Raw genomic sequence first — 26,931 nt, 5'->3', positions numbered from 1 at the left:
AACAGTAACATGAAGACAGGGTGAAATGTTCCTGTAATTTAAAAGGATTCACCACAATTTAAACAATGTAGACTTTGCAAAAGACTCTAAAGTCCTTATATTTATCAGTACAACCCTGTCTTTTAAAATAGAATCAGAGGCTGTAGTCTTCCCTGTAATGTCTTAATATCATAAATGCTATTCACCGCAGAAAGAGAGAGAAAAAGAAAAGGACAACAGGCCTTTGAAAAATGATGCTGGTCGATCTATACAACCACGGCGGAAAATTATTCAAGTCGCTAATTCATTGCAAGACAACAAATTAAGCAGAGTGGTTTAATTAATCAGTTAATATTCAGGACTTGAGGAGCAGCTTAGTGAGCCCGCTGTTCTTGGATGTTATCCAAAGGGACATCTTTAGCATAAATTAACACACGGGGCACAGAGACTATCGTTTAAAGCAAGGAATTAGTTTTATGGTTATGTTCTTCAATGCTGCAGACACATGGTTCTCTAGGGTGATACTGAACTAATGGGAATCCAGACACTCATCTAATGGGGGCCATTACAATCCACATTGCATTTTTAATGAGACGGTTGGAGCTGTTGGCGCCTTGTGTCAGGGACATTCACCAGTGCTGGTTTTTACCTGGTTCAGAATTCAGTGATGGGACAGTTTTAAAGTCTTTCGGGTGCAATGGATCATAAAGTGGCATCTGGGGACGTGTCAGTCTCAGATATTACAGCTGTTTACCTCTCTACATTATAAAAGGTTTCTATTAATTTATACTAGCCTAAAGAGTTCAGAAACATATGATGATCTTGGGACAATATGGGAAACATTAGCTCCACCTTAACCAAAGCCAACACTGATATCCTACTCATCCACAAATACTTCATAGTATCTTCTATCATTCATATTACTGTTAAGTGAATTTGTACATAATCTGCACTATCCTACATTTCCAATGCAGGATGTTTACTTGCAGTTAATTAATTCTGTATTGCAGTATTGCTGCTGTTCCTTGGCTTAAGGACCTCTGCTCTCAATCTATCACTATAGAACAAAGACTTGTTTAAATTTTACAAGGTACTAAGGCACAATATCTTCACTCCTTCCTCTTGTCACCCCTCCTCCTACATCTACAGCATTCTTTATTGGATCTTTAAAGTATAAATCATGATGCTCTGCAGCAAACATTGCACGTAGTGATCAGAGAGGGGGGCTGCTGATGTCTGAAAACTGGTGAGATTGCATGTGTCTTTGTGCAGGAGACTTCAGGTTAAGGCAGAATATGTAACCAGGAGCACAGGCTGGCTATCTGCGGGTTTCACTGGTGTAAGGACATGCTAGGACCCAATAAAGATATCTTCACCTAATAATGATGTAAGATTATTCATGAATCTCATCCCTGCTGCCTTCAGACACTGAGGTGGCTCCACTCCGATCGCCCATACTAAAGCAGACAGGTCGTCCTCAGCAGGGGGAGGGGGGGCACCTGCTGTCCCGCTCCTCGCTGCAGAAGCTGTGACAGCACATATTTCGCGAACAGCTGGAAGGAAAGGCAGTCCTGCAACACCTGAGCGGGCTTAACGATACGACGTCGTGCGTACTGGAGACGCGCCGATAGCTGCTCCATCCTGGGGGATGATGCCCCGTGTGCCGGGCGGCGGCCGGACAGCATACACTGGCACATTTCTGTCGGCATGCCTGATCTCTGCATGTCAAGCCGCCCAGAGCTGTGGGGAGGTCCAGTGCGGCGTCAACCAGCACTGCTGTCCGCCCACCGTCACAGGGAACACCAGTGCCAGCTCGAAGGTGAGCTGCTGCCAGCTCTCCATCCACGCATTTTTCGACAACGTCGGCTGGTTCACGCGGAAGCTGTCCGGCATCCTGATCCTGTTGCTGCTCTTTGCCATGGGCTACTTCATCCAGCGGATCATCTGCCCTCGGCCCCGGCGGCACCCGCACCACGACCGCGGCGAGGAGCCGTCCCTCTTTCACGGACACACATCAGCGTCCCAGGATTCCCTGCTGGAGCGGTACCCCGAATACAACCTCGGGGGCTTTGCCTCTCCAAACCTGCCGGCCTATGACGAAGTTAAGTATTTGCCCACCTATGAGGAAAGCATGCAAGACATGCACAGAGACCGGTCCGGTGAGAACTTGTTGTCCGAAAACGAGAGTGGCGGCCAGGGCAGAGGGAGAGCAACAGGACCGAGATCCGGAGACCAGAGGCTGGCTGCCCTGGAGGTCTCAGGACCTCAGAGCCCAAGGACATCCAACTCTGTTTGACGGAGACTGGGCAAGACTACAGAAACATTGTTATTCTTATTTTAATATAGTCAGGGTAAAAAAAATCTTGCAGAGATACAACGAACAAGCGCAATTATACTCCTGAATGTAAAGAATAAAAGAGAAGGCTGAGAAAAATGCAGGACTACGTGTTTTCTGAGATAACAGGAACCTGCTTTCCTTTTGTATGCAAATGACCGCTTGGGTTATGAAAAGCAGATTATAAAGTAAGCGGAGGAGGCTGAAATTGAGGCGCTTTGTGTTGGGAATAGCTAAATTGGCTCCAGTACAATCGCATTAAGCTTTTTTCAAACTTCAGCACCTCAATTTAACGGCAGCATGAAACAGATTTCCTGTCAAACTGAGGTCCTCTCTTAGTGCTTAATATACTGCCGAACCTGAAAAATTCTCATACTATTTTGTAGAGCCTTTTCTTTATTAAATTTGCATCCAAAAAAAGAAAATAGTTTTTTCAGTCCCCTTAGACATGGACTGAAAGAGAGAAAGGATTAGGGAAATATCTGTTATAATTCTTTCTGAGACACTTTTTTTTAAACCAGCCAGCCCTGGAGTCTAGCTTATCAGCATGAAGGCAGCAATCTACCCCCACATACACACTTCACTGGGAGCTGATAGATGAGCATTATATAAATGACCTGCTCAATGCTTGACATCGCTCCTGTGAGTGAAGCCTTACTGCCCCAGGTCCCAGCTTATGAACTCAAGAAGAAGAAAAATATGAATGAGATTACAGCTTCCAGACTGATAAGAGCTAAAGTTGCACTTTTATGAAGGCATGTCAGAGAAGATAGCTGCTGTCCCAAGGAGCAAAACAGAAAAATACTAGCTCACACGCGGCATTGAAGAAAATGTTCTTTCTTTGTTAAAGCAGAAGGATTTGAAGATGCCAGATGAGAATACATTCAAGTCTGCTTTTGCAGATGCTAACTGTCCTAAAGAAACAAGAAGTTACACTTTAGCTCATCTGAAAGAAGATTTTGAGAAAACATGCTTTCTGTGAATTAATGCCATAATACTGAAAAGGCAATTTTGTTCATTTAGTATTTCTTTACCTTGTGATTGACTGGGTGTCTGGTAAATAGTCACACTCTCCATATCGTATTGTCTTATCTTTAGGGCCAGGCCAAAAATTCTAATGAGAATCTGCATTACTGCTGGATGTAAGCCAGCCAAACGTCTTTTGTTGTACGAACAGTATTGGATCATTTCGAATTCACAATAATGGAAGGTTCTGAAAGATCTGCATTTTTTTACATATGAACTGAAAGAAAAAACACTTTTCAATTTATTTGCCCGTCAACTTCAAGATGGACGAATGTTTTCAGTTTGTTGTGCAGAAATGAAAAGGAGGTGTTTGCATATAAACAGTGCACCAAATTAAATCCCATTAAAGATACAAGAGCAGGTGTAAAGCAGATAATAACCATCAGCTTATCAAATCAACTAAACTGATTTATCCCAGAAGCTCCAAAGTGCTCATCTTTCATCATTCCGAACAATGCAGAACCGTATCTGTAAAGCTAGCCTTTACAATTAGAGACCCTGAGTTGATCCCAACTCTAAAAGTCTGAGTGTGATTGTGGTGGCTTTTGTAAACCAATATCGCCTGACCATAATGGCAGAGCCAGTAGTGATCACTGATGGCTTTCTTTTCCTGAGGGACATTTGTGGGCGGCTGGAGTTTGGACTTAAAAGCATTAAATCCAGACTAAAACAACCACTGATGGGTAGATGAGGTAAAGGATCTGAGACCCTGAGCGGCATGAGGCCATGTTTGAGGGCTAATGAACCCATGAGAAGTGTGATTGTTGCGTTTCATTTTCTCCTTCCTAGTCAGTGTAGTTCACTATATACTGACTTCCATTTGTAAACATCAACAGTAAAGCTGTATGTCTTCTCTCAGGGGAGAGGATAGTTATATACGCTCATGGGAGATGCAAATCTATAAAAACACAGGGATAAATACAGTATTGGTACACTCAGTGGGTTTTGAATCAGAGCCCATAATTCAGTTATCGTATAGCTCTCTGGTATAAAGAACAGACAAACTTCAAAATGTCAAATCAATGAGCATTATCCTTCTCTATCCTCCTCATAAATTCTGCATTACATCCGGGAAGTGTATTTTTGGGAGAGCTTGGCTATCAATTTAATATATGAGAACCAGCCAGTCTTTGAATATAGATATACACTTCTATGGTTTAATAAAAGAAGAGCATCTGTTTGGCACTGTGTGCTGTGTAGCTTCAAAAATATGAAATATTTACACTGGCCATTTCATTGTAAGATATTTGCCACTGGGACTCAAAACTATAGAAAGTCTAATCTAAATGTGACTTTTATATTCTTAACATTAAGATATGGCTGAAGGTAGAGGCGTGGAATTGAGTGAATCAGGTATATCACGCAATGCATGGTTTAAGAGAAAGCATGAACTGATTTCACATGTTGCTGTTTATTGTGTGTGGCCACTCCCAGTAATGGATGTGAAACGTGGTCATCCAGTTCCACCATTTAGCTGTTTTCTCACATCTATATGGTTTGAGGTGAAGGAGTTGTTTGGATAAAGCGTGCTTGACGCCAAGCACATGATGCTCACTTGCTTTGTGTTAAATTACAGGAAAATCGTCACTACTCTTGTATTATGTGGAATTTGAACACGGAAGATGTTCAGTGAACCCAACTAGCTTTAACCTCAATGACTAATTAATGATTTATTTTGTCTGCTCTTAAAAATACATTAGTTCAGATAGATAGTTGGTGGAAAGACAGAAATAAAAAAAGGCTTTTAGAAGTGAAGTGACCAAAACTACAGGAAAACTGCTAAGAAAAAAAAATAAGCAGCAAGAGATACCCAACCCAAGAGAGAGATTTTCCTACTGTTTTCTGTGATGTGTGTCTGTTGCCACTCACTGTTTCATCTTGTTCACTTTCTACCATATCCATCTGCATCTTCATGACATAGTATAGGAGTCCTTTCTGAAGAGCCCTGAGAAAGATGTTCATCCTCCTGGACCACTAGTGGAGATGAATAGGCTATTACCCTCTGCTGATGTAGTGGCCCTCTGCCAACCAGGGGGTGGAGCTCCGTGGCAAGCGGTCTGTTTCACACCTCAGCAGCGGAGGAAATACAAGAACAATTTAAAAAGAGAAGCCCTGCATTATTTTAAGACTGTGAAAACACGCATGCACACAGAAATACCTTCAGGGTGCATGTGCAAAGCTTAAAATAAATCTCAGACCTCAAAGACAGTCCCTGATCCTTGTATAAAACCAGTAAAGTGTCACGACACAAAGGGGAAAACAAAGAAACAGGACATTTTGGATCAATACATACAGTATGGTTCACATGCTTTATTAATGGACATTCTCGCATTTCCACAAGGCAACACTATAAATGTGTAAACTATAAAAATATATTTTAATGTAAAAAAACAAACTGAAACATGACAAAAATAACACTTATACAAATTTACAGATGAACGCGTATACCTATTTAACTGTTAATGAAAACAGATTAACTTTAAACTTGATTCACTCAAAATCAGTCACTACAACAGGAAGGCCACAGGTCTGTTGGTCAGAAATACAGACAGCCTTAAAAAACTGTTATCAGCCACCCACAGTAACAGTAACATAAGCGATTTTGTTTAAAGCTTTATATGTAACTTGACAAGACTATGTGTGTAGTGTAAGTCAGGCATCACAGACATCACAAAATCTCAAAATTGTTCAGTTTTGGTTTTTACATGAAGGTAATCGTACTTGCTGTACTTATTGTGGACATGACCCTCTTAAAAAAATAAAAAACATTTTTAAAAATCAACGGCGTGAGGCCACGCTGCTCCTCACAGAGGTGTTAGCAGCTCGCTCTCTCTCTTTAGACAACTCCATCTCTATCTTTGCTTGGATTTTTTCCCAGTCCACTTCAACCTGGAAGACACAGTAAGATGAGATGAAATGAGAAAGTAAGAAACACTATTTTAACTGATAAACAGTTCCGGGAAGCATTTGGTAATGGGAGTTATCCCCCATTAAAAGAGAAGGAAAACAAGTTATAGTAAGCGTCTTAAAACACTGGCTTTCAAATGTTAGCCTCGGATACGCTAAGAAAGACGCTGCTAGATCGTCTGTAAATCCCTCCAAACTGTAAGGCTGGCTGAGCTCGGGTAGTAGAAAGCAACTTGTAATGCATTAGAGTAGGTTCTTTCTGTTTAAGAGTAATTAGTGTAAGTACTGCAAACACTTTTAAAATTAGAAATGTTTACTGAACAATTTACAGGAGTTGGGAAGGTCGTGTAGGATGATAATGGTGCTTTTTAACCTCCAGTGGTGATCACATGGGTTGAAGTCACATGCACACATTTTTCCTTGCAGTCTGGCTGAAATCCTACCTACTGCTGAGTTTTTCGGGGTCAGCTGTTTACATGGGATATGATTTAGTACGGTCTGGTTATTGTATGCGCCAACACTATAAACTGGAAGAGTTTTAGATGTGTAAAAAAAACCCAAAACAACTCTCTTATCTCTTTGGCACATGTTTGATCATCCTATTAAAGATGGATATTTACCATCTGTACAGTCCAGTAGTTTCCATTATTGTGTCGCTCTCAATTTTTTAAGAGTTGGATTAAAAACAAACTGTCCACAGAAGATCAGTTCATCTTGGAAGCTAGCATTTTTGGGAAGAGTAGACACTGTTAGGTCCATAATTTCTTGGAAAAGGACACTATTTTTATAGTTTTGCCTCACTATACTACCACAGTGGATTTTAAATAAAACTATATGTAATTGAAGTTCAGACTTTCAGCTTTAATTCAAGGGGTTAACAAATAAGTTTGGTGTTAACAGTTTATTCATCAGTTTATTATAAATTACAGCCATTTTTACAGATGGTCCCCATTTTTTAGAGGCTCAAAATTAACTGATCAGACTAACATGATTTTACATATTATGTTATTTTAAGCATTTTTAATACTTGCATGAAGAGTCTTGAGAGAGGGACTGCACTTTGATTCAGCTTCAGATGTTATGCCTGCCTCATTTGTAATGAAATATCAGGGAAACAGGCCTCGTCTAACTGCTCGTCTGTCTAAATTAACTCTGAGCCTCTGACAATGGGGCCAAACTCCACTGTGGTTGTGAACAGAGGCAAAACAAAAACTGTACATATATATACCTAAACATTTTTGGCATGACGGCAAGTGTAGAAAGAACAAAGTCAAACGGTAATCAGAATGGATTTTTCTTTCCTTTAACCAGTTTACAAGAAGGTTTTAACCATCTCAACCATCTTTTAAAACCAACAGAGTCTCTGTGATTCTTTTTGTTATATGGAACTTTTTTTATTGTATTTGTACTTTGAGACTATAATTATAATATTAGGCATTGTTGCAGTGATAAGCACTCCAGTAACACTACTGCAAGCAATATTTGGGATTATATAGGTCAGGTGCAGCTAGAGATTTGCCTCCTTTTGCAGTTTAATGCTGTAGGCTTTTCTGATTGGATGGTAAACAGAAATGCTAAGGTAACATAGTTTTTCCCTAAACCAACTTTTTTTAAGGCCACTTAGAGTGTATTAGCAGAGCAAACAAAGTTGATAACCCATGGGAAATAATTAGAAATAGACACCATCCACAGCTAAAAATGTTTCCAGTGTGTTGCTGACCAAGTCAGTTTATACAGTGCAGCAAGACAGGCCACCATAACGTACCCCTTCAGAGTACTGCAGGAATCTCTTATTGGTCTCCTTCCTGCCAAATTTCTGTAGGAACTTCTCCCTATAGGCCAGCACAGTGTCCACATGGGTCTTGTGTTTAACTGCCAGCTCCAATGCCCTGGACACAAGATGACATGATGCAGACAGACATGCATCCTCTGTGAACAAATATGCTTCACCTTAACTCTTTAAAACCTAAGTTTAGACTACCTCCATAAAACAAAATCCTTACACAGCCAAAAATACAAAAAATACATACATGAATAAAAATCTCCCAAAACTGCTTATACTGTCTCTTTACTAGCTGTACATTTCCAACATGAACACATATATACAGAATTATACCTTTCCCAGTTATAAAGGTCAATGTTGACTTGTATGGCCTGGTAGATGAGACCAGCTTGTAAGAAAGCAGCCTCAGCTTCCTGGACCTGACCACTGAACAGCAGCATGTGGGCCAACGATGACTCCTTAGATGGCTGCTCCCTTAGAAAGTTGATGTATTGAACTCTAGGTAACTGAAAGAGGTGAAGCAGCAGATATGCAAAGAGAGAAGCTAGAAATACAGTATCTCTTTTCACTGACAGATTCACTGAAGTTTCACTGAATTTTCTTTTTTATGGTTTTCTGGTGGTTTACAACACTTGTGTTTAGCTGAACTAGCCAATAAGCAGTGCTCTTACCTCTCCAATGGCAGCATAAGCCATCTCTGCAGTAGTCAGCTCTCTGTTTGCCATTGCCATGCCAGCGAGACATGCCCACAAAGATTGGTCCTAGGGATAAAGGGAACAACAGCAGAGAGCATCTTTTAATGAAACCATTTTTTTTCTTTAATTAATATCGACCTATGGCATAAAAAAGGCACCTAACTCAAGGGAGGAAACGGTGTGGTGTTTACACCCTTTGCTATCAGCAGCCTGTAATAATAACACATAATTTGTTCCGTTTTCTGTTGCTGAATCTATGAAAAATGCCAAAGATAACACAATTTGGCAAACATAAAATAGTATAATTGCACCACCAAAGTGAATCCCAAAGAGCTATTAGCCAAAAACTTGGCATCTCTGCAGAGTGTGCTTTAGAAAAAAAAAAGGAAACTGGACAAGTGGAGGACAAAATAACTTGCAGGCCTAAAAAAAACCATCTACAGCAGATGAGCAACATCTGAAAATATCTGAAAGAGTCTGGAAAGCTTATTGGCAGCAGCTTAATTATTCATCATAACAATGCCAATGCAATAAAAACACACTGGGATAGAAAAACACAGATGAAACACTATCAGTCATGGATTGGTCTCTTTAAAGCCAGACATCAACATTACTGAAGCAGCGTGGGATCATCTAGATAGACGATAAAATAAAAGGCATCCAACAGCCAAAGAAGAGCTTTGAATGTCCTTCAAGAAGCCTGAAGAACTATTCCTGAAGACTAGACAAGAAAGTTTGACCAAGAGTGTCAAAGAATAAAGTGGTCATACCACATACTGACTTTTAAGCTGGTTAGAATTGCAAAAACTCCCTTTAATCCTGCATTTTCATGCACCTTTGCACATGTTTCAATGAATCACTGCACTACATTTCCAATTTTCCCAACAAAATATAAAGAAGTGGTGGTGGTGGTGGGGGGGGGGACTTTTGCCTAGTACTGTATGTTGTAAATCTCATCTTGGTGGACATAAACCAAGTAACAGCTGAGCTGTTACTTACTTAGTTTTAGAAACCAATTGCTATGGAGAGATGAAGTAAAAATTCAGTCCTTTGGCCACATTCACAAATGACATATTTAGCAAAAAAGCACTTAATGAAAAGAGGATGTATCAGTGGGCATAAGGATAGAGTACGACTGTATCTTCAATGCATTCTGGTACACTTTACTCATACTTTAACCAAGTCTTTAAACATGCATGACACACACAAAAACAGGAGGTATTTGCAGTACAAAACAACTATAAATGTAAACAAATGTGTCGCCACTTTATTTCCTGCAGCTGGATTAATTAAAATTTGACCACAAATGGGCCAGCAGTTGAGCAAACTGAACTCCAGAGTCACCACTCTGTAATCTCCTGCGTTTTTCAGTATCCATCACTAAGAAAAACAGCTCCAATTAGAAACCACTCCTGCAAACAACAAATATCATCGGCAGGACTTGCCAGAGATCGTAAACATGACAACACAATTTCACGTGAAACAATTTCACGTGAAATAAACCTTTTTTTGCCTACTTAATTGTTAGGTTATAAACTTTAGTCACTGTATGTTAGGTCTGTGCTTCTTGCCTTAATTTATAACATGTTTCTGTTGACTCCTGTCAGGTGAGCACTTACTGACAACAACTGTGGTTCTGGGAAAAGCCACCAAACGCTTACCAGAAGCCGAGAGGATGGGGTCAAGGAAAAAGCTCTTAAAACTGGTGCCTCTCTCCATCCCTTTTGTTCCAACCACCCTTTGCTACTTGTTGTCCGTTTCTCCAAGCTTGTGGTTATTGCATCATTGCCTAAGCAAAGACACAGTCTCACACTGTGCTCAGTGTGTGTGAGTAATATGTTTGGAAAATCCACACATGCATGCAGCAGAGTGTGTATTTATGAGTGAGGTCTGGGGGGTTAATCTGGTAAATGGAGTCACCAGGCTAATTGAAGCTAATTAAAGCCTGCTGGTCAGGTCCCATAAACCTGTCTACTACTTTCTGGTTCAGACATATTATCCATGCATACACGTGACATACGCCATGGGAAGCTGAACTGTACCAGAGCCCCAAGACTGGAGGATATTTAACACTACCACAAAACTGCTAACATAAATACAACGTGAAAGAAATGTAGTAATCAATGCGAAAGCTTAATGCTCACTATGGCTTTGCTTGTACAGCTAATGCAAGGACATACACAGTTCTACAAACACTGAGACCAATTGTACAATGATGTCACATCACTTACATTAAGCACATATAGAAATCACTGACACAAGTAGAAAAGAGTAAAAGACATTTCCAGTATCTTACTTTTGCATAGCAGCAGAGGCGCAGTGCATCCTCCCAGCGCGCAGAGATGCTGTATTCATGCAGGAGGGCAGGAAAGGGTAGTACACTGCTGTACACCAATGAACCATCTCCTTGGCGTAATGTCACTTTGGTGCCAATGTAGTTTAGAACTTGGGGTGCACGTCTGAATTCACTTTGCAAAGACACACACAGTTTGTTACAGTAAATACTGCATTGACAGAGGGCAGAGGGAAAAAATGAGTTTGTTATGCATAAATAACATATAAATGATTCCTGACGCTGCTTCGACAGACTCATTAATAGTGCAGATTTTACCAGTTTCCTCTACAAGCACGGCATATGTAAACCTGATAAAATGGCCCAACAGCCATGGTACCACTGTAACCTGTACTGTTCTTAGGGTGTCCTGCTTCCTGTAGAACACCATCATTGGTCATTTTTTTAGATACACCTTGCTAGTGCTGGGTTAGGTCCCATTTTGCTTTCAGATCTGCTTAATTCTTCATGGCACAGATTCAAAGGTGCTGGAAACATTCTTCTGAGATTTTGGTACATGTTGACATGATAGTATCTGACACATCTCAGTAGCTTTTAAAATACTCAGCCTGCCTGGCACCAGCAACCATGCCACATTCAGAGTCACTTAAACCACTTTTCTCCCCATTCTCAATGCTAAGCTTGAACTTCAGCTGGTCACCTTGACCATGTCTAAATATGTAAATGCACTGGGTTGCTGCCACGTGACTGGCCAATTTGACATTCGTGTTAATCAGCAGTTGAACAGGTATATCTAATAAAGTGGCTGGTGTATATCCAACAAACCTAAAGAGAAACTTTCAGAAATTTGCAGTTTCTGATGATTTATTAGCTTTTGCCACTTAGACTTTGGTGTTCCTCAAATTTCTGCCTGCTTGAGCACTAAACAGCAATAATAAAACCAGTGAGTGAGTCCAAAATGTGCACAAAAAGTTTACAACCAAGTGTTCAGATTAGTGTAGCAGACACAAGTATAGTTTACAATTGCCTGTACTGACAGTGCAGGCACTCTGCCTTCAATGCTGGCTAACGCTGAGGAGTTCTGGCCAGAAAGCTTTGCACAGTCTGATAGATGTTGGCCATATGCATTTTGCTTTGGAGAATGAGTTAAAAGGTACAGAAAAGCTGCCTCCATTTCTGCTCTTAGTTCATATTTGACATCTTTTCCAGAAACCTCTCAGATGAAAATGCAAGGGCACTGAGAGGTTCTCTTATATACTTCTATCTACTCTGGCCAACTTTAAACTTGAATATAACCTTTTGCTGCTTTTGTAATAGGAACTTACTCGCCATTCTGGTGAATGGTATCAGCTGTTACATGCTAAAGTCACCAATTAATTCTCATCCCCATTTCTTGTACTGCATAATACCTCTCTGTCAGAACCTCTAGAATCTCCCCACGTAAGGTGGTTTTTAGAGTTGGTGCTTTGACGCACCAGACATGGTTAAATTGGCAACTGAGTATTAACAGGATCATTTTACAGAAGTGTCAAGTCCTCATAAGGAGGTTGGAGGATTGGTGGTGTGACATCTATTAGAATTAACAGCCAGGAGATGCTGGTTCACATCCTACTGGAACCTTAATTTTGTTTTCCTTTTACATCCACTTGCATCTACCTGTAACAACAATAACCTTTCTTTTTGAAAAACAACTCATTGGCCTATGACCAATCACTCTCACTAATGCATTACCCAGTGTGTCAAAGCATAGACACTAATTGTTTATTAATTAGTCACACCAGGGGCTTTGCGAAAGCCCAGGGAAATTACCTGCCATCTTTTATGCACAGTGTCTTCGGTAATAATTCCTTGTCAGTGAAGACAACACTTGGGTAGTACCACACTGTCAGCTGGTTGTCTTGGATTCCACACAGGATGTTAGCAGCATCATTCCAGGCCATACTATGAACCATGCTACCTAAAAGATAGAAGATGCATGCAGCTATTACAGTAATCTAACCTTAGTTGCACGCACACACACACACACACACACGCACACACACACACAAAACAAAGAAAGTCATCACCGATCTTGTTAAGTGCATTCCCTCCATGTCTCACCAATTTTGCAGATTTTGGGTTCTCGTCCAAGATGACGCACGGTGGTCAAATAAAGGTCACGGTTCTTGTCTATCAGGGCAATTTTCCTGTCAGTAGATGGGCCACACTGATCCAAAGCTATCTCCAACACCTCCTGCTACATGGAAATGCACACACACATACACACAAACAAGTAAATAGGTAAGTGGGAATAGGAAAGGACAAAAGATCAGGAAAAGAAAGGAAGAGGGAGAGGCAGTTTATACCGTGACCCAACAGTCTTTCTGCCAAATGTGTGTGCTTGTAGAGTGAGGGAGAGAGAGAGAGAGTCTGTGTGTGTGTGTGTGTGTGTGTGTGTGTGTGTGTGTGTGTGTGTGAGAGAGAGAGTGAGTGAGAGAGCGAGAGAACCTGTGTCTGTGTGTGTTTCTGGCCAGAATTAGCTGGCTTTGGTCCAGTATCTTGGAGCTGCATCGTGCTGGCAGACAAAGCCATGCTGACAAACAGTGACTACTGCTACTTCTACTTCTTTTCCCTCTTTTCTAATTCTTTTCTTCTTTTTTCTCTCTCTCACTCTCACTTTGATTCCAAACCCCATCTTCTATTTTTTTTCTTTTGTCTTTATTGTCTCTAATCTTTTGGGATTTTCTATATTTTCTAAATCAGACTGTCCAAAACTAAAATTTCAACAAACTGTGTGTATGTATAGATGGAAATTAGCAATTAGAATCATCACTGAATTTCACTAAAGCTTGAAGGTTGCAAGAAAAAAGTCAACCTCCTCAGCAGGTGATCCTAAGGTTGCGGAAAATAAGGAGTGTAGATGGATATCGCCAGCCTAAATTATCAACATGATCGATATTTCAGGGAAAAATGCTTTTAACACAGCCCCATTTCAACAATTACAGCAATGGAAAAAAAAATGCCAGGACAAAGATTTACAGTCAGCAGTTTCAAACTTTTTTTCTTTTCCTTTTGGTCAATGACTTTCACAGGGTCAGGGTGTATGTGTAATGTAACCTGTTATTCCACAAAATAATCTATCAAACTACACTGTAAAATGCTATTTAGCAAGACCCGTTAGCACACCTCTACTCATGGAAAACAATAGCATTCAAAGTTCTAGATAAAGTGATCACTGCAGCATTTATATTAAAATTAATTTGGCCTAATCACAGTAATCACTAGCTGAGGTAAGTCTGCAAATTCTCCCTGCTGATGAGCTATAGATCGTAACTTTTGATGAGGAAGCTAAAAGAGGCTGCTATCCTGGCTAAAAACCATATAATGGTACAAATACAGTTGTGGTCAGAAGTTTCCATACACTCATCCTGGACACAAACGTCCGAGTAGTTTTGATCTTATGATTTCTTTGAAATGTTCTTTTTCCAGAGCAGAATGATTAAACAGCATGCATCTTTAATGGCTTTAAAACACTAGAATTGGGTGAACAAGTCTGAATTTATTTTGGATTTTCTCTAATCCACACAGGACAAAAAACATGCATACAGGCTCAAATACATAGATCCAGTGGGGCAAAAAAGTATTTAGTCAGCCACCAATTTTGCAAGTTCTCCCACTTAAAAAGTTGAGAGAGGCCTGTAATTTTTATCATATCATCCTCTATTGTGTTGTATATTTCATTGTTTTTCTTTACACTACCTGTTTTGACCTGTCTCCCTGATGTGATGTTTGTGTATTGTATGTATGGTCGGGAGAGGTCCAATTTTGCTGCAGGCAACTGCAAGTGACAAATAAAGGCTTCACCATCATCATCATCATCATAGGTATACCTCAACTGTGAGAGACAAAATGAGGAGGGAAAAAATTTCAGAAAATCACATTGTGTGATTTTTAAAGAATTTCTTTGCAAATCAGACAATGTGATTTTCTGGATTTTCTTTCCTCATTTTGTTTCTCACAGTTGAGGTATACCTATGATGAAAATTACAGGCCTCTCTCATCTTTTTAAGTGGGAGAACTTGCACAATTGATGGCTGACTAAATACTTTTTTGCGCCACTGTGTAGCCCCAGTAATGTTAAATGTCCGTTAACTAGTTACACCTTCATCAGATATTGTTGGTAGCCATTAACAAGCTTCTAACAACTGGTCAGATTCCCGGGTGTTCCATCAGTATAAAGTTCATGGTAGGCTTGAATCTGGGTTGTTTCTGAACATCCCAACTAATTTCCTCTCATCTGAGGGTGACGCTTGTGGTCTTCTACCAGACCTCGTTAAAGACGTGAGACATCAGAATAACTTGTGAGTAAGTACAACTATTTGTAATAATGACATTGGAATCTGCAGTTGTTTAGAAATGGCTACAAAGAATCTTCCCAAATTGTGTAAATCTGCAATTATCCTTCTTAGACCTTCATTGAATTCCTTGGACCTTCCAATTCTTTTGAGTATTGGTCAGTCCAATGAATGCTGTCAAACAAATTATTTTAATGCTGACAAAGAGAAACTACCAGACATAATAGGCCTCGATAGATAGATCAAGTTAAAATACATTGTAGAACTTTTCACAGCACTTAATAAACAATTTAAGTGAGTGTATGTATACATTTGAGCCTCTATGTATACTTGACCATGTGTATTAGAGAAAATCCTAAATAATGTCAATAAAGTTGTATGCTTTACAATCATCGCATTCTGGAAAAAGAACACTTCAAAGAAATCATTAAAAGCCCCGAATTACCATGACTTTTATGCCCATGATGAGTGTATCAAATCAAATCAAATCACTTTTTATTGTCACATCACATGTGCAGGCACACTGGCACAGCACATGCGAGTGAAATTCTTGTGTGCGAGCCCCACAAGCAACAGAGATGTGCAAACACAACAACACAAACGAGCAAAATACAAGAATGGCCAACCTGAAACTAATAAATATATGTACAATATATAATAGTGTATGCATTTCTGGATGTGTATACTAAATATTTTCCTACGTGTGTGTGTGTGTGTGTGTGTGTGTGTGTGTGTGTGTGTGTGTGTGTATACACATTTTTACAAATTAAATAGTAAAAAAATAAAATAAAATAATAATAATAATAATAATAATAATAATAATAATAATAAAATATATAAAATATACAGAGTTGAATATGTGCAAAACAAGTGGCATTTATATACAGTGTGGAGTGCATAATGTTGAAGTTCCAGTAGTGAAGCTGAGGTGTCTATGACGTGTTCAGCAGTCTGATGGCCTGATGGAAAAAGCTGTCTCTCAGTCTGCTGGTACGGGACCGGATGCTGCAGAACCTCCTTCCTGATGGAAGCAGTCTGAACAGTTTATGGCTGGGGTGACTGGAGTCCTTGATGATCCTCCCCGCTTTCCTCAGGCACCGCTTCCTGTAGATGTCTTGGAGGGAGGGAAGCTCACCTCCAATTATCCGTTCAGAGCACCGCACTACTCGCTGGAGAGCTTTGCAGTTGTAGGCGGTGCTGTTGCCATACCAGGTGGTGATGCATCCAGTGAGGATGCTCTCAATGGCACAGTGATAGAAGGTCCTGAGGATGCGGGGGCTCATGCCGAATCTTTTCAGTCTCCTGAGAAAGAAGAGGCGCTGCTGGGCCTTCTTCACTGTTTTGTTTGTGTGTACTGACCACGTAAGATCCTCAGCCAGGTGTACGCCAAGGAACCGGAAGCTGTATGGAAACTTCCAACCACAACTGTTTGTCACCAAGGTCGCAGCAGCACTGACAAGGACACATAAATTTCACTATATCCCTTTTTGATCAGATCATGCACTAAATTCTGCCCCTTTAACATGATAAGGCCATGTTTTAAAAAAAAGGTATTTATTGTTACTAAGTGTGACGGCCAGTGGGCTGGCCTTGTGTTTTGCTTTTTCTTTTACCTGTTTCTTGCAGGTAGGTGGAGCTGACCCAATTATTGATGCAGCACACCTGAGAGGCCAGTCCCAGTGTATATAAAGACACCTTGACTGAACCAGTGGTGGCTGGCTTTGACGCTCTCTCTGGCACTTGTCATGTTCATTAGGAAGTTTCAGTTATGGCTGTTATGTCCTTTAAATTGTGTTTAAGTTGCTTTACCTTATTTTCATTAAATATGTCTTACAGTCTTTAAAAACCTGTGTGTGGTCTCCCATTTGTTTGTCACTTCCTATGAGCCGGGTTGTGACAAATGGCGGCTCGTCCGGGATCGTCTGTGCAATTATCCTGGTTTGGTAAGCTTTCTAACATTTGATTGAGAGCTGGTCTGTTTGCAGCTGCTTGTCTAGTTGTGTCTTGGCTAGGACTTGCCTTGTAGGCAATTATTGAGTTGATTGCTGATCAGTTTGGTTATTTGTGGTGCTTTGATATTCTGGGTCTGCTGTGTATTGTGTTTGGGAGGCCATTTGGTTAGGCAGATTGAGTGGAGGCAGTCATGTTAATACTGTTGTTTGCTGTAGACTTAAGTTTACTGGAGTTAGTGTTGATGTGCTGTCTTGTGTCAACTTTGGAGCGTATGAGCTGTGTTGATTATTGAATCATTAAAATCAGTGCTTTCCCTGTTAGGTTGAAGGAGTGTTTCTCTCGAGAATCATTCACTGAAATTTCTGTTGCGGTGAACACGGTTAGAGCAGTTGTCTCGGGAGCACGTCCCCAGGATTGAGGGGGTCGCTGTTTGTGCAGTTGCCTTTCTCTTTCTGGCGGTTTTTAGTGCATAAGTACCCACCGTAAGTAACTGCATGAAGACTAGGCTTTAGTTAAGTAGATTTTGGTTAGGCAGTTAGTGGGAAAGTGCTGTTTTCAATTGCATGTCGAGAATCAATACTTTGCTGTTATGGCTACTGTTGATGCTTTTGTTCAGTCTCCATCGGAGGAACTCTTGAATAGTTGTACTAAAGAACAACTCTTGAAACTTGCTGAACATTATGATGTCGACGTTGGAGATAAACGGTTGAAAGATGAGATTAAAGGAGTGTTGAAGGCTGCATTAGTAAAGAAAGGCGTGTTGCCAGGTAAAATGAAAACCTTAGCGGCTGAGGTTGATCAGTCTGTGGTCTCAACTGCCGTTGCTTTGTCTTTTGAGCAGCAAAAGGAGTTGTTACTCTTACAAATGGAAAGAGACAAGCTGAGCATTGAGAAAGACTGTGTAAGGCATTCTTTAGAAAAGGAAAAGTTGGAGCTAGAGCAGTATCAGCTAGACCTAATCAGGGCGGGCAAGTTATCAGGTGGTGTTGAGGCTAAAGAGTCTTCTCCACAAGGAGTTGAAACTTTTGATGTCGTGCATAATTTGCGCTTGGTGCCGAAATTTGATGAAAGAGAGCCAGATGCCTTTTTCTCCCTTTTTGAACGCATTGCCGAATTGAGAGGATGGCCAGAAGCTGACTGTGTGATTATGTTAGTCTGTTTTGACTGGAAAGGCTCAGGAAGCTTATTCAGCACTCAGTGCAGTTGATTGTTGGAGTTTTGCTACTGTTAAAGATGCAGTTCTGAAGGCGTATGAGTTGGTACCAGAAGCTTACCGTCAACGTTTCAGATCATGGAGGAAGTCTGATAAGCAGTCGCATATAGAGTTTGTGAGGGATTTAACTAAACACTTCAACAGATGGTGTTCGGCACTGAGAGTGACAACTTTTCAGGATTTATGTGAGTTGATGGTATTGGAGCAGTTTAAAGAGTGTGTTCCTCCTGTGGTTGCCACTTATATTGCTGAACGGGAAGTGACAACCGTTTCTGACGCTGCTAAATTGGCAGATGAATATATCTTGGCACATAAGAGGCAGGTTGGTAGAAACTGTTTTTCAGTTGGTGCTCCCGCTAGAGCTTTTGGTCAAACTGCGAAGGCCATTGGTGGTGTGAAGCCCAGTAAGTTTGGTCAAGCATGCAACTACTGCCATGGCGATGGACACTGGAAAGCAGAATGTCCCTTGTTGAAAAGCAAGTTGGCGCGTACAGGCAAACAGGTTAAGCCTGCGGCTCTTACAATTCCTGCACGGGAAACTTCAGTACTCTCTTGGGAGACGCCAGTTTCGCCCAAGTCTGACTTGGAGAGCTATTCGGGGTTTGAGGATTTTGTGTCCGATGGGTTTGTATCACTCCCGGGTGATGTTCATAAAGTTCCTGTAAAGATTTTGCGTGACACAGGAGCGAAGGATTCTTTTATCTTAGCTTCCGTGTTGCCATTTTCACAGGTTACTGATACTGGTGAGTGTGTGCTTGTTCAAGGCATGGGTTTAACCACTATCTGTGCTCCATTGCATAAAGTCAGGCTGTCATGCAGTTTTGTGGATGATATCATCTACCTTGGTGTTCGTCCTGCTTTGCCACTTGAGGGCGTACATGTGATTTTGGGGAATGATTTGGCTGAAAATCGAGTCTGGGCTGACAATTCTTTACCTGTCAAATCTAGAGTTCTGAATGAGTCCCATGAGTGTGAACAGGGTTTTTCTGACTTTGCAGCTTGTGCTGTTACAAGGGCTGCAGCTAAAAGGGATGCAGAGCCTGTAACTCAAGCAGAAGAGTGTCAGGTTGAACCAGATTTGATTGTTCCTGAACATTTGTCAATTTCCCAGCAAGAGTTAATTCAGGCACAGCGTGCTGATGCTTCACTGACTGAGCTGTTTCACAAAGTGCAACCTAGTGATGACGCTAGAAGTGCAGCCTCTGGTTATTTTCTGCAGAAGGAGGTACTAGTCCGTAGGTGGATTCCGCAAGGGTTGGACTGTGTTGGGAGTCCAGTTATCCAGATTGTGGTTCCAACTAAATACCGTGACGAGGTGTTGAAGTGTTCTCATGACAAATATGGGCATTTGGGAGTGACGAAGACTTATAATTACATCTTGCGCTACTTCTTTTGGCCACGTCTTAAGCGTGATGTTTCAGCTTACATTAAGACCTGCCATACTTGCCAAATTGTAGGTAAGCCAAATCAGTCTATTAAACCTGCTCCACTTTGTCCCATCCCTGCTGTGAGTAACCCATTTGAACATTTGATCATTGACTGTGTGGGCCCGCTTCCTAGATCAAAATCTGGTTCGGAGTATCTGTTAACTGTAATCTGCCAGGTTACGCTTTATCCTGCTGCATATCCGTTGCGTACCATCACAGCTAAGTCTGTGGGAGTGACCAGGGATCAAACTTTTCGTCACATCTATTTGCACAAGTTCTTAAGCTGTTGAATATTGTACATGATAAAGCCTCTCCTTATCATCCAAAGAGCCAAGGTGCTTTAGAGCGCTTCCATCAAACACTGAAGTCCTTGTTACGTGCCTATTGCACCGAAATGAGGAGTGACTGGGAGGAAGGTTTACCGTGGCTTCTGTTGGCAGCGTGTGAAGTGTGCCAGGAGAGTACTGGGTTTAGCCCAAATGACTTGGTCTTTGGCCACAAAGTTCGGGGACCGTTGACAGTGCTGTGCGATAAGTGGTTGTCAGGTGAACCACCAGTGAACTTGATAGATTATGTTAATGGTTTTCGGCACAGACTGTATGTGGCAGGTCAGTTGGCCAAACAGAAGATGAAATATTTTTATGACCGGCGTTCTGAAGAGCAGCAGTTTAGTAGGGTGACCAGGTTTTAGCTTTACTGCCAATTGCAGGGTCACCGTTCCAGGCACGGTTTGCTGGGCCTTACACCGTGGTACAGAAACTGTGTGAACAGAATTATCTGATTGCTACCCCAGATCGCCGGAAAAGAAATCAACTTTGCCATGTTAATTTGTTGAAACCATATCATGTTCGTCCTTTATCCGTCGGTCTGTCAGGCTCTCTCATTTCTCTTTCCGCATCGAGTCCAGGGTTGACTGCTTGTACAATAGCGCAGTAAGTTTGTGGGGGGGAGGATGTGGCAGCACCTGATGATCCTTTATTGCTTGGTCGTCTGAAGAATTCAGAAACTCTTCAGAACTTGGATGTGCTGTTGGGCCATTTGCCTGCTGACAAATGTGCAGAACTGTCTGCATTAATTAAAAGGTATTGTTACATTCCCCTGAGGGGTCTAGGCGGTGAGGGGGAAGTAACAAAAAGTGTCCAGGTCAGAAAAAGGAGTCAGGGAGGCAAAACGGTTCAATTAAAGTTTTATTAAAGTAGCTCAACTAAAAGAGATGGACAAGCCGCTATCACCATTTAAGAAAACAAACAAAACTCAGGCGTTGGTCGATAAAGTAAAACGTAAGCCAAAAAAGAGAGCAGCTCACTAGCTGAAAACCACCAAGAACACAGCTCACTAGCTGAAACCACAACAACCACTCAGCTCACAAGCTGTAACCACACTACTGGCACTCTGGCCCAGAGCTCACCTTTCCTTGGGCTTAAATACTTTTAATTACTGATGTGAGTCAGCTGTGTAACAGGGAAAGGTGGCACCTCAGGCAGAAGGTGGTGGGACACGCCCACACAGGCACCTTCAGGAGGAGGCCCTGCTAGGGCCGTAACACCCCCTCCCATAAATACAAACCCATGGTTTGTCAAATTACGATAACCAAAACAACTAATCAAGTCCGTAACCATCGCATCAACAAATTGCAGGCTTTCCACCTACCAAACCCCATAGCAACGGTTAGGCATTTCCTGCGGCAGCTGCCAATCCCATCTCAGTGGGTTCACAACATTTCCAGAGAGTGGCCCCAGACCCTCGAAACAGTGTCCCATGTGATAGCCAGGGCTTCGAACCATCACATGTGGAGAACCCAGCAGGCAGCTAGCAGGCTTTACTGAAACACAGACATGTTTGTTAGCAAGGGGTGCAGGTCTGAGTGGTGGTTTTAAACATGAACTTTCTCCCCGCAAATCATTTTGAGGACCGGAGAAATGGTCAACCAGCGGCAGCTCAGGGTTAGTTGGCCTCTTACACTGACTACATGACACTACTGAGCAATTATGCTCCAAGTGTAGCCTTTTACTAGGCCGGGCAACCTTGTCGGTTTGAGAACCGCGACTGACTTTTCTCAAAGCAGGCCCTTTTTGCGTTGAGTGGGCTTTCTGTTTGAGTGCCAGTTTGACACAATTGGCAACCACATGGCCAGGCTTGTGACAGAAGAAACACAGTTTGGGCCTAGATCTTAAAACCATAACTGCATTTGCTTTGTTAGCTGGCCCACTCTTACCTGTCCAGAATGCGCTATGGTGCAGATGGATATCATGTCCTACAGCACTTGCTTTATGAGTCAGCTTAAACTCATCTGCCAGGGTGGCAGCTTGCTGTAAAGTTGTAGCCCTCTGTTCACTTAAATAAAGAGCAATACACTCAGGAACAGAGTTTTTAAAATCCTCCACAAGCATGAGCTCACGTAACGACCCCAAACTGTTAACCTGGCTTGCAGAGCACCACCTACCAAAAAGCTTTGCCTTCTCCCGAGCAAAGTCAAGGTAGGACTGACCCTGTGCCAACTCCAAACCTCGAAAATTCTGCCTATAGGCCTCAGGCACAAGCTCATAGGCTTGGAGGACGGCACTTTTAATCTTTTCATAAACTAGGCTGTCCTGCCTAGACAGACCAGAGCAAGCTTCCTGAGCCTTACCTGTGAATTTACACAGCAACATCACCCCCCACACGTCTTCAGGCCACTGTAATGCAGTTGCTATGCTTTCAAACACACTGAAGAAGCTCTCAACACTGGATTCACAGAAAACGGAAACCAGGTGGATGTTATTGCCCACAAACGAGCTTCTAGACACCTGTGCACTGATAGCTGTATCATCCATTTCGGGGGCGGAGAAGGCTTAGCAAACACACCCTAATTAAGACACTACCACACCCGTCTGCCAACTCACTCAGCGACTACTGAACAAGTAACAGAAAACTACACAACTTACTTTAACTGACCAACTTACCTCTTGACACACACACACACACACACACACACACACACACACACACACACCTTACCCAGTTCCTAAGCACAACAACCTTTACCTACCTATCTTCTGGAGCGTGCTGGGCTCGAGGCAACTTTAAAGGCAGAACTTCAGCGACCGGAGCCCTGAATTGCCTACCCCCAACAGGGAACTAATCCCCGCCCAGGATTACTCCGAAAATAAAAAAGGCAAAACAACAAAAGAGTGCCCGAAGGAAGAACTTACTAAGCTCAGCTGGACACTCACCTAACTTAACTGGGAAGTTGAATCTCTAAAGGTGAACAAAGCAAGATAATCAAAAACCAATTCCAACTCAAAACTCCCCTTTCAACAATCCCAGACGAGCCCCCACCCTTGTTACGTTCCCCTGAGGGGTCTAGGCAGTGAGGGGGAAGTAACAAAAAAGTGTCCAGGTCAGAAAAAGGAGTCAGGGAGGCAAAACGGTTCAATTAAAGAGTTTTATTAAAGTAGCTCAACTAAAAGAGACGGACAAGTCGCTATCACCATTTAAGAAAACAAACAAAACTCAGGCGTTGGTTGATAAAGTAAAACGTAAGCCAAAAAAGAAAGAGCAGCTCACTAGCTGAAAACCACCAAGAACACAGCTCACTAGCTGAAACCACAACAACCACTCAGCTCACAAGCTGTAACCACACTACTGGCACTCTGGCCCAGAGCTCACCTTTCCTTGGGCTTAAATACTTTTAATTACTGATGTGAGTCAGCTGTGTAACAGGGAAAGGTGGCACCTCAGGCAGAAGGTGGTGGGACACGCCCACACAGGCACCTTCAGGAGGAGGCCCTGCTAGGGCCGTAACAGTATCCAACCTTGTTTAGAGACACACCTTCTAAAACAACTTTGATAGAGCATGATATTGATGTGGGTGATGCAAAACCAATCCGGCAGAGGTCCTACAGGGTCTCTGAGGAAAAGAGGAAAATAATTGATAAGGAAGTTCATTACATGTTGGACAACAACATTGCAGTGCCGTCGTCATCAAGCTGGGCTTCCCCTTGTTTGTTGGTCATAAAAGCTTTACTGTGCTCAGAACTTGTGCTCTTAGTACCTCGTCTGGATCAGCCCTTCAAGCTGTATGTGGATGCAAGCCACATTGGTGCAAGTGCTGTTCTAGTCCAAGCTGGCAAGCAAGGTACTGAACATCCAGTTAGTTTCTATTCCAAGAAGTTCAACTCCCATCAGCTGAATTATTCAGTCATTGAAAAGGAAGCTTTGGAATTAATTTTGGTCTTGTGGCATTTCAGAGTATATTTGGATTCTGCTCGGACAATAGCTAGGTTTCATTTGACGTAGACGTGACGTCGACGTAAAGCGCGAAATTTGACTGGCGGTCGGAAGTGAAAAAGATAAGCGCAAAATCACAGACAGACAGTACGCAAAATGCCTATGTCCTGTTGTGTTTACGGATGCTCCAGTAGGTCGACCAGAGAAACTGATAAACGGTATTTTAGGGTACCAAAAATAGCCCAACGAAGAGGAGAAAAATGGAAAATTCTAACCGAAAAACGTAGGAAAAAATGGATTTTAAATTTACGTTTACAGTCGGGAGGAGCAGAGTCTGCCAATGCCCGTGTCTGCAGCGACCACTTCGTCAGAGGTAATGTTATGTTTGCAAACGAACTTATTAGCATTAGGTTGTCGTTAAATTCTCGTTTACTTAGTGCTTTTAAGTTAGTAGTCTAATATTGACTTGATTGGGACTATAGGCTGCCCAAGTGCTTTGGATGACGAAGAGTCGGAGGACTGGGCTCCGACGGTCAATCTCGGCTACGAACGAAAACCCAGATCGGAATCAGTTCTCAAACGAGAGAAAAGAATGAAGCTTAAGGCAGAACAGCATCGATGTGCAGAGGCGATTTTGGATATGCAACAGACGGCTGAGAGCCCGGATTTGAGCCTAGTGACAGTGGAGAACCCCGAACTGCAGCTTCCAGCTGAGAATCCACAACCAGAAGACTTCAGTGTGAATGAGACATTCACTTATCCAGGTAAGATATTGTGCTGAGATGTAAAACAAACAAGAATCATGTCAAAGAGAAAAAGATGCCATTATCTGTAATGATTATGGTCCAAGTTACATATTACATGTTTGTGATTTTTTAATCACAGAGTAAATCCATACCATTTTATTCAGAAAAAAAGAAAAAGTGGCACTTATTACCGTCAGGCACACACCACAGGTTTTTGTACACTGCTATGGTTCTTATATTGCCAGATTCCAGACAGTCTCCTTTCACAGATAAGTAAAGATATCCGTAATGTAAGGTTTCTGTGGTGAGAAACATATAAATATATTTTTTGTATATACCCTCTATCTGAAAAATGCATCTGAGTGTCATGAGGGATCTAAGGCAATCACACAAATTCTTAGCTGATGAATTCTTAGCTAAAAGAAAACACTCTCTCCCCACTACTACTGAAGTACACCTGCAAAATGCTAGCAGTGCCCTATGCGTGTATGTGTGTGTGTGTGTGTGTGTGTGTGTGTGTGTTCTCATTGCAATAACATCGTACTTAATTAGGCTACTAACCCTGCCATACAATTGCAATGAGCTGCAATCACTTCTCCATCCTCCTTTGCAATTACCCAAGTCTTCAGAGGTGTCTCGTTAGACCGCTGAGAATGGTTTACCTTGAAACAAACAACTGTCACTCTAACGAAATCCTAAGGATGTGGCATGTTTGTTGACGTTAAAGCCGCTACCGCTAACTGTTAGCGTGTTTAAGATAAAGCAATATAAGAACAAACACTCACCCTTGCAAACACCAAACTGTATCCATCACGGAGACGTTTTGTTCCAAGGTTGTGGACCCACCCGCTGACAAAAAAATTGTACGCCTCCAGACTCTTGAAAGCTTTCATTTGCTGCCTAGTGTAGTAAGAAGTCTGGAGGACCAAGTAGTTGGTGATATCCACAGCCTCGATAGTAGGCAAATCCTTTACTTCTGTGGTGTATTCGGACATTTTCAAAGAATACGGATCACGTCCGATATATTTTTTAACTATCTGTTTATATCTCTCCCGAGAAACGGGGTCTAAAGTTGCACAATAGCTGCTCTCCTGACTCTCCACAGTGTCCTCCATGTTTACTTCCGCCCTCCACTCAAAAATCGCGCTGCCTCCGCACGTCATCAGAACCACGTGACCGCAACCCAACTATTGAGGTATTTTCTGACCATAACCCTCTCACCTTCTTGAACTCATTGCAGAACCCAAATCAGAGGCTCATGCGGTGGGCTCTCTTTTTGAAGCCTTACAATTTGGATATCCAGCACATTAAGGGCAAAGATAATGTCTTGGCAGATGCTTTGTCCCGTGCCCCTTTGTAACCAGCAGCTTCACGCCTCATATGCTTTGAAGTATGTCCTCTTCAGTATTGTTTTCCTTCCTCTTAAATTGCTCCTAGGTACCAAGGTTGCTGAGGTTGGAGTTGAGCTGAAGATGACTTTTGAGCATACAAAAGGTGTTGAAAGTGAGGTTGCATGTGTGTGTGTATATGTTATGGATTTAATATATGCATGTTCTTCTAGTTGCATATTCATAATGTAAATGTGTTGCCAATTCAGGGTGAGACCCTGTTCTATGGGGGGAAGTGTGACAGCCAGTGGGCTGGTCTTGTGTTTTGCTTTTTCTTTTACCCGTTTCTTGCAGGTAGGTGGAGCTGACCCAATTATTGATGCAGCACACCTGAGAGGCCAGTCCCAGTGTATATAAAGACACCTTGACTGAACCAGTGGTGGCTGGCTTTGACGCTCTCTCTGGCACTTGTCATGTTCATTAGGAAGTTTCAGTTATGGCTGTTATATCCTTTAAATTGTGTTTAAGTTGCTTTACCTTATTTTCATTAAATATGTCTCACAGTCTTTAAAAGCCTGTGTGTGGTCTCCCATTTGTTTGTCACTTCCTATGAGCCGGGTTGTGACATAAGCTGTAACTGAACAATTCATGCACATGGAGACAGTTTATCTTATTAATAGGAAGATTTCTTTTTCATGTAACT

General features: G+C 41.9%; 2 protein-coding genes across 2 annotated transcripts in view; one reads left to right on the top strand and one right to left on the bottom strand.

The window, feature by feature from the left end:
• Positions 1-1,627: 1,627 nt before the first annotated feature.
• c15h3orf80 (chromosome 15 C3orf80 homolog) lies at positions 1,628-2,275 on the top strand. The gene has a single exon (XM_085371659.1). The coding sequence runs from the start codon at positions 1,628-1,630 to the stop codon at positions 2,273-2,275; it is 648 nt and encodes a 215-aa protein (XP_085227785.1).
• Positions 2,276-5,794: 3,519 nt separating this feature from the next.
• Positions 5,795-26,931, bottom strand: part of ift80 (intraflagellar transport 80 homolog (Chlamydomonas)) — a gene marked incomplete at its 5' end in the record, with an annotated part of 53,928 nt that continues 32,791 nt past the window's right edge. The window contains 7 exons of the mRNA XM_085370138.1: positions 5,795-6,229; positions 8,013-8,136; positions 8,364-8,536; positions 8,702-8,791; positions 11,022-11,193; positions 12,828-12,975; positions 13,119-13,254. Coding sequence (XP_085226264.1) covers positions 6,119-6,229; positions 8,013-8,136; positions 8,364-8,536; positions 8,702-8,791; positions 11,022-11,193; positions 12,828-12,975; positions 13,119-13,254 — 954 coding nt within the window. The remainder of the gene's footprint in view (positions 6,230-8,012; positions 8,137-8,363; positions 8,537-8,701; positions 8,792-11,021; positions 11,194-12,827; positions 12,976-13,118; positions 13,255-26,931) is intronic.

Source organism: Diplotaxodon limnothrissa, linkage group LG14 (assembly GCF_057381915.1).
Source record: "Diplotaxodon limnothrissa isolate DT_005_m linkage group LG14, D_limnothrissa_male_GT1.1, whole genome shotgun sequence".
Taxonomy (NCBI): domain Eukaryota; kingdom Metazoa; phylum Chordata; class Actinopteri; order Cichliformes; family Cichlidae; genus Diplotaxodon; species Diplotaxodon limnothrissa.
This window is presented reverse-complemented; position numbering and strand designations above follow the sequence as displayed.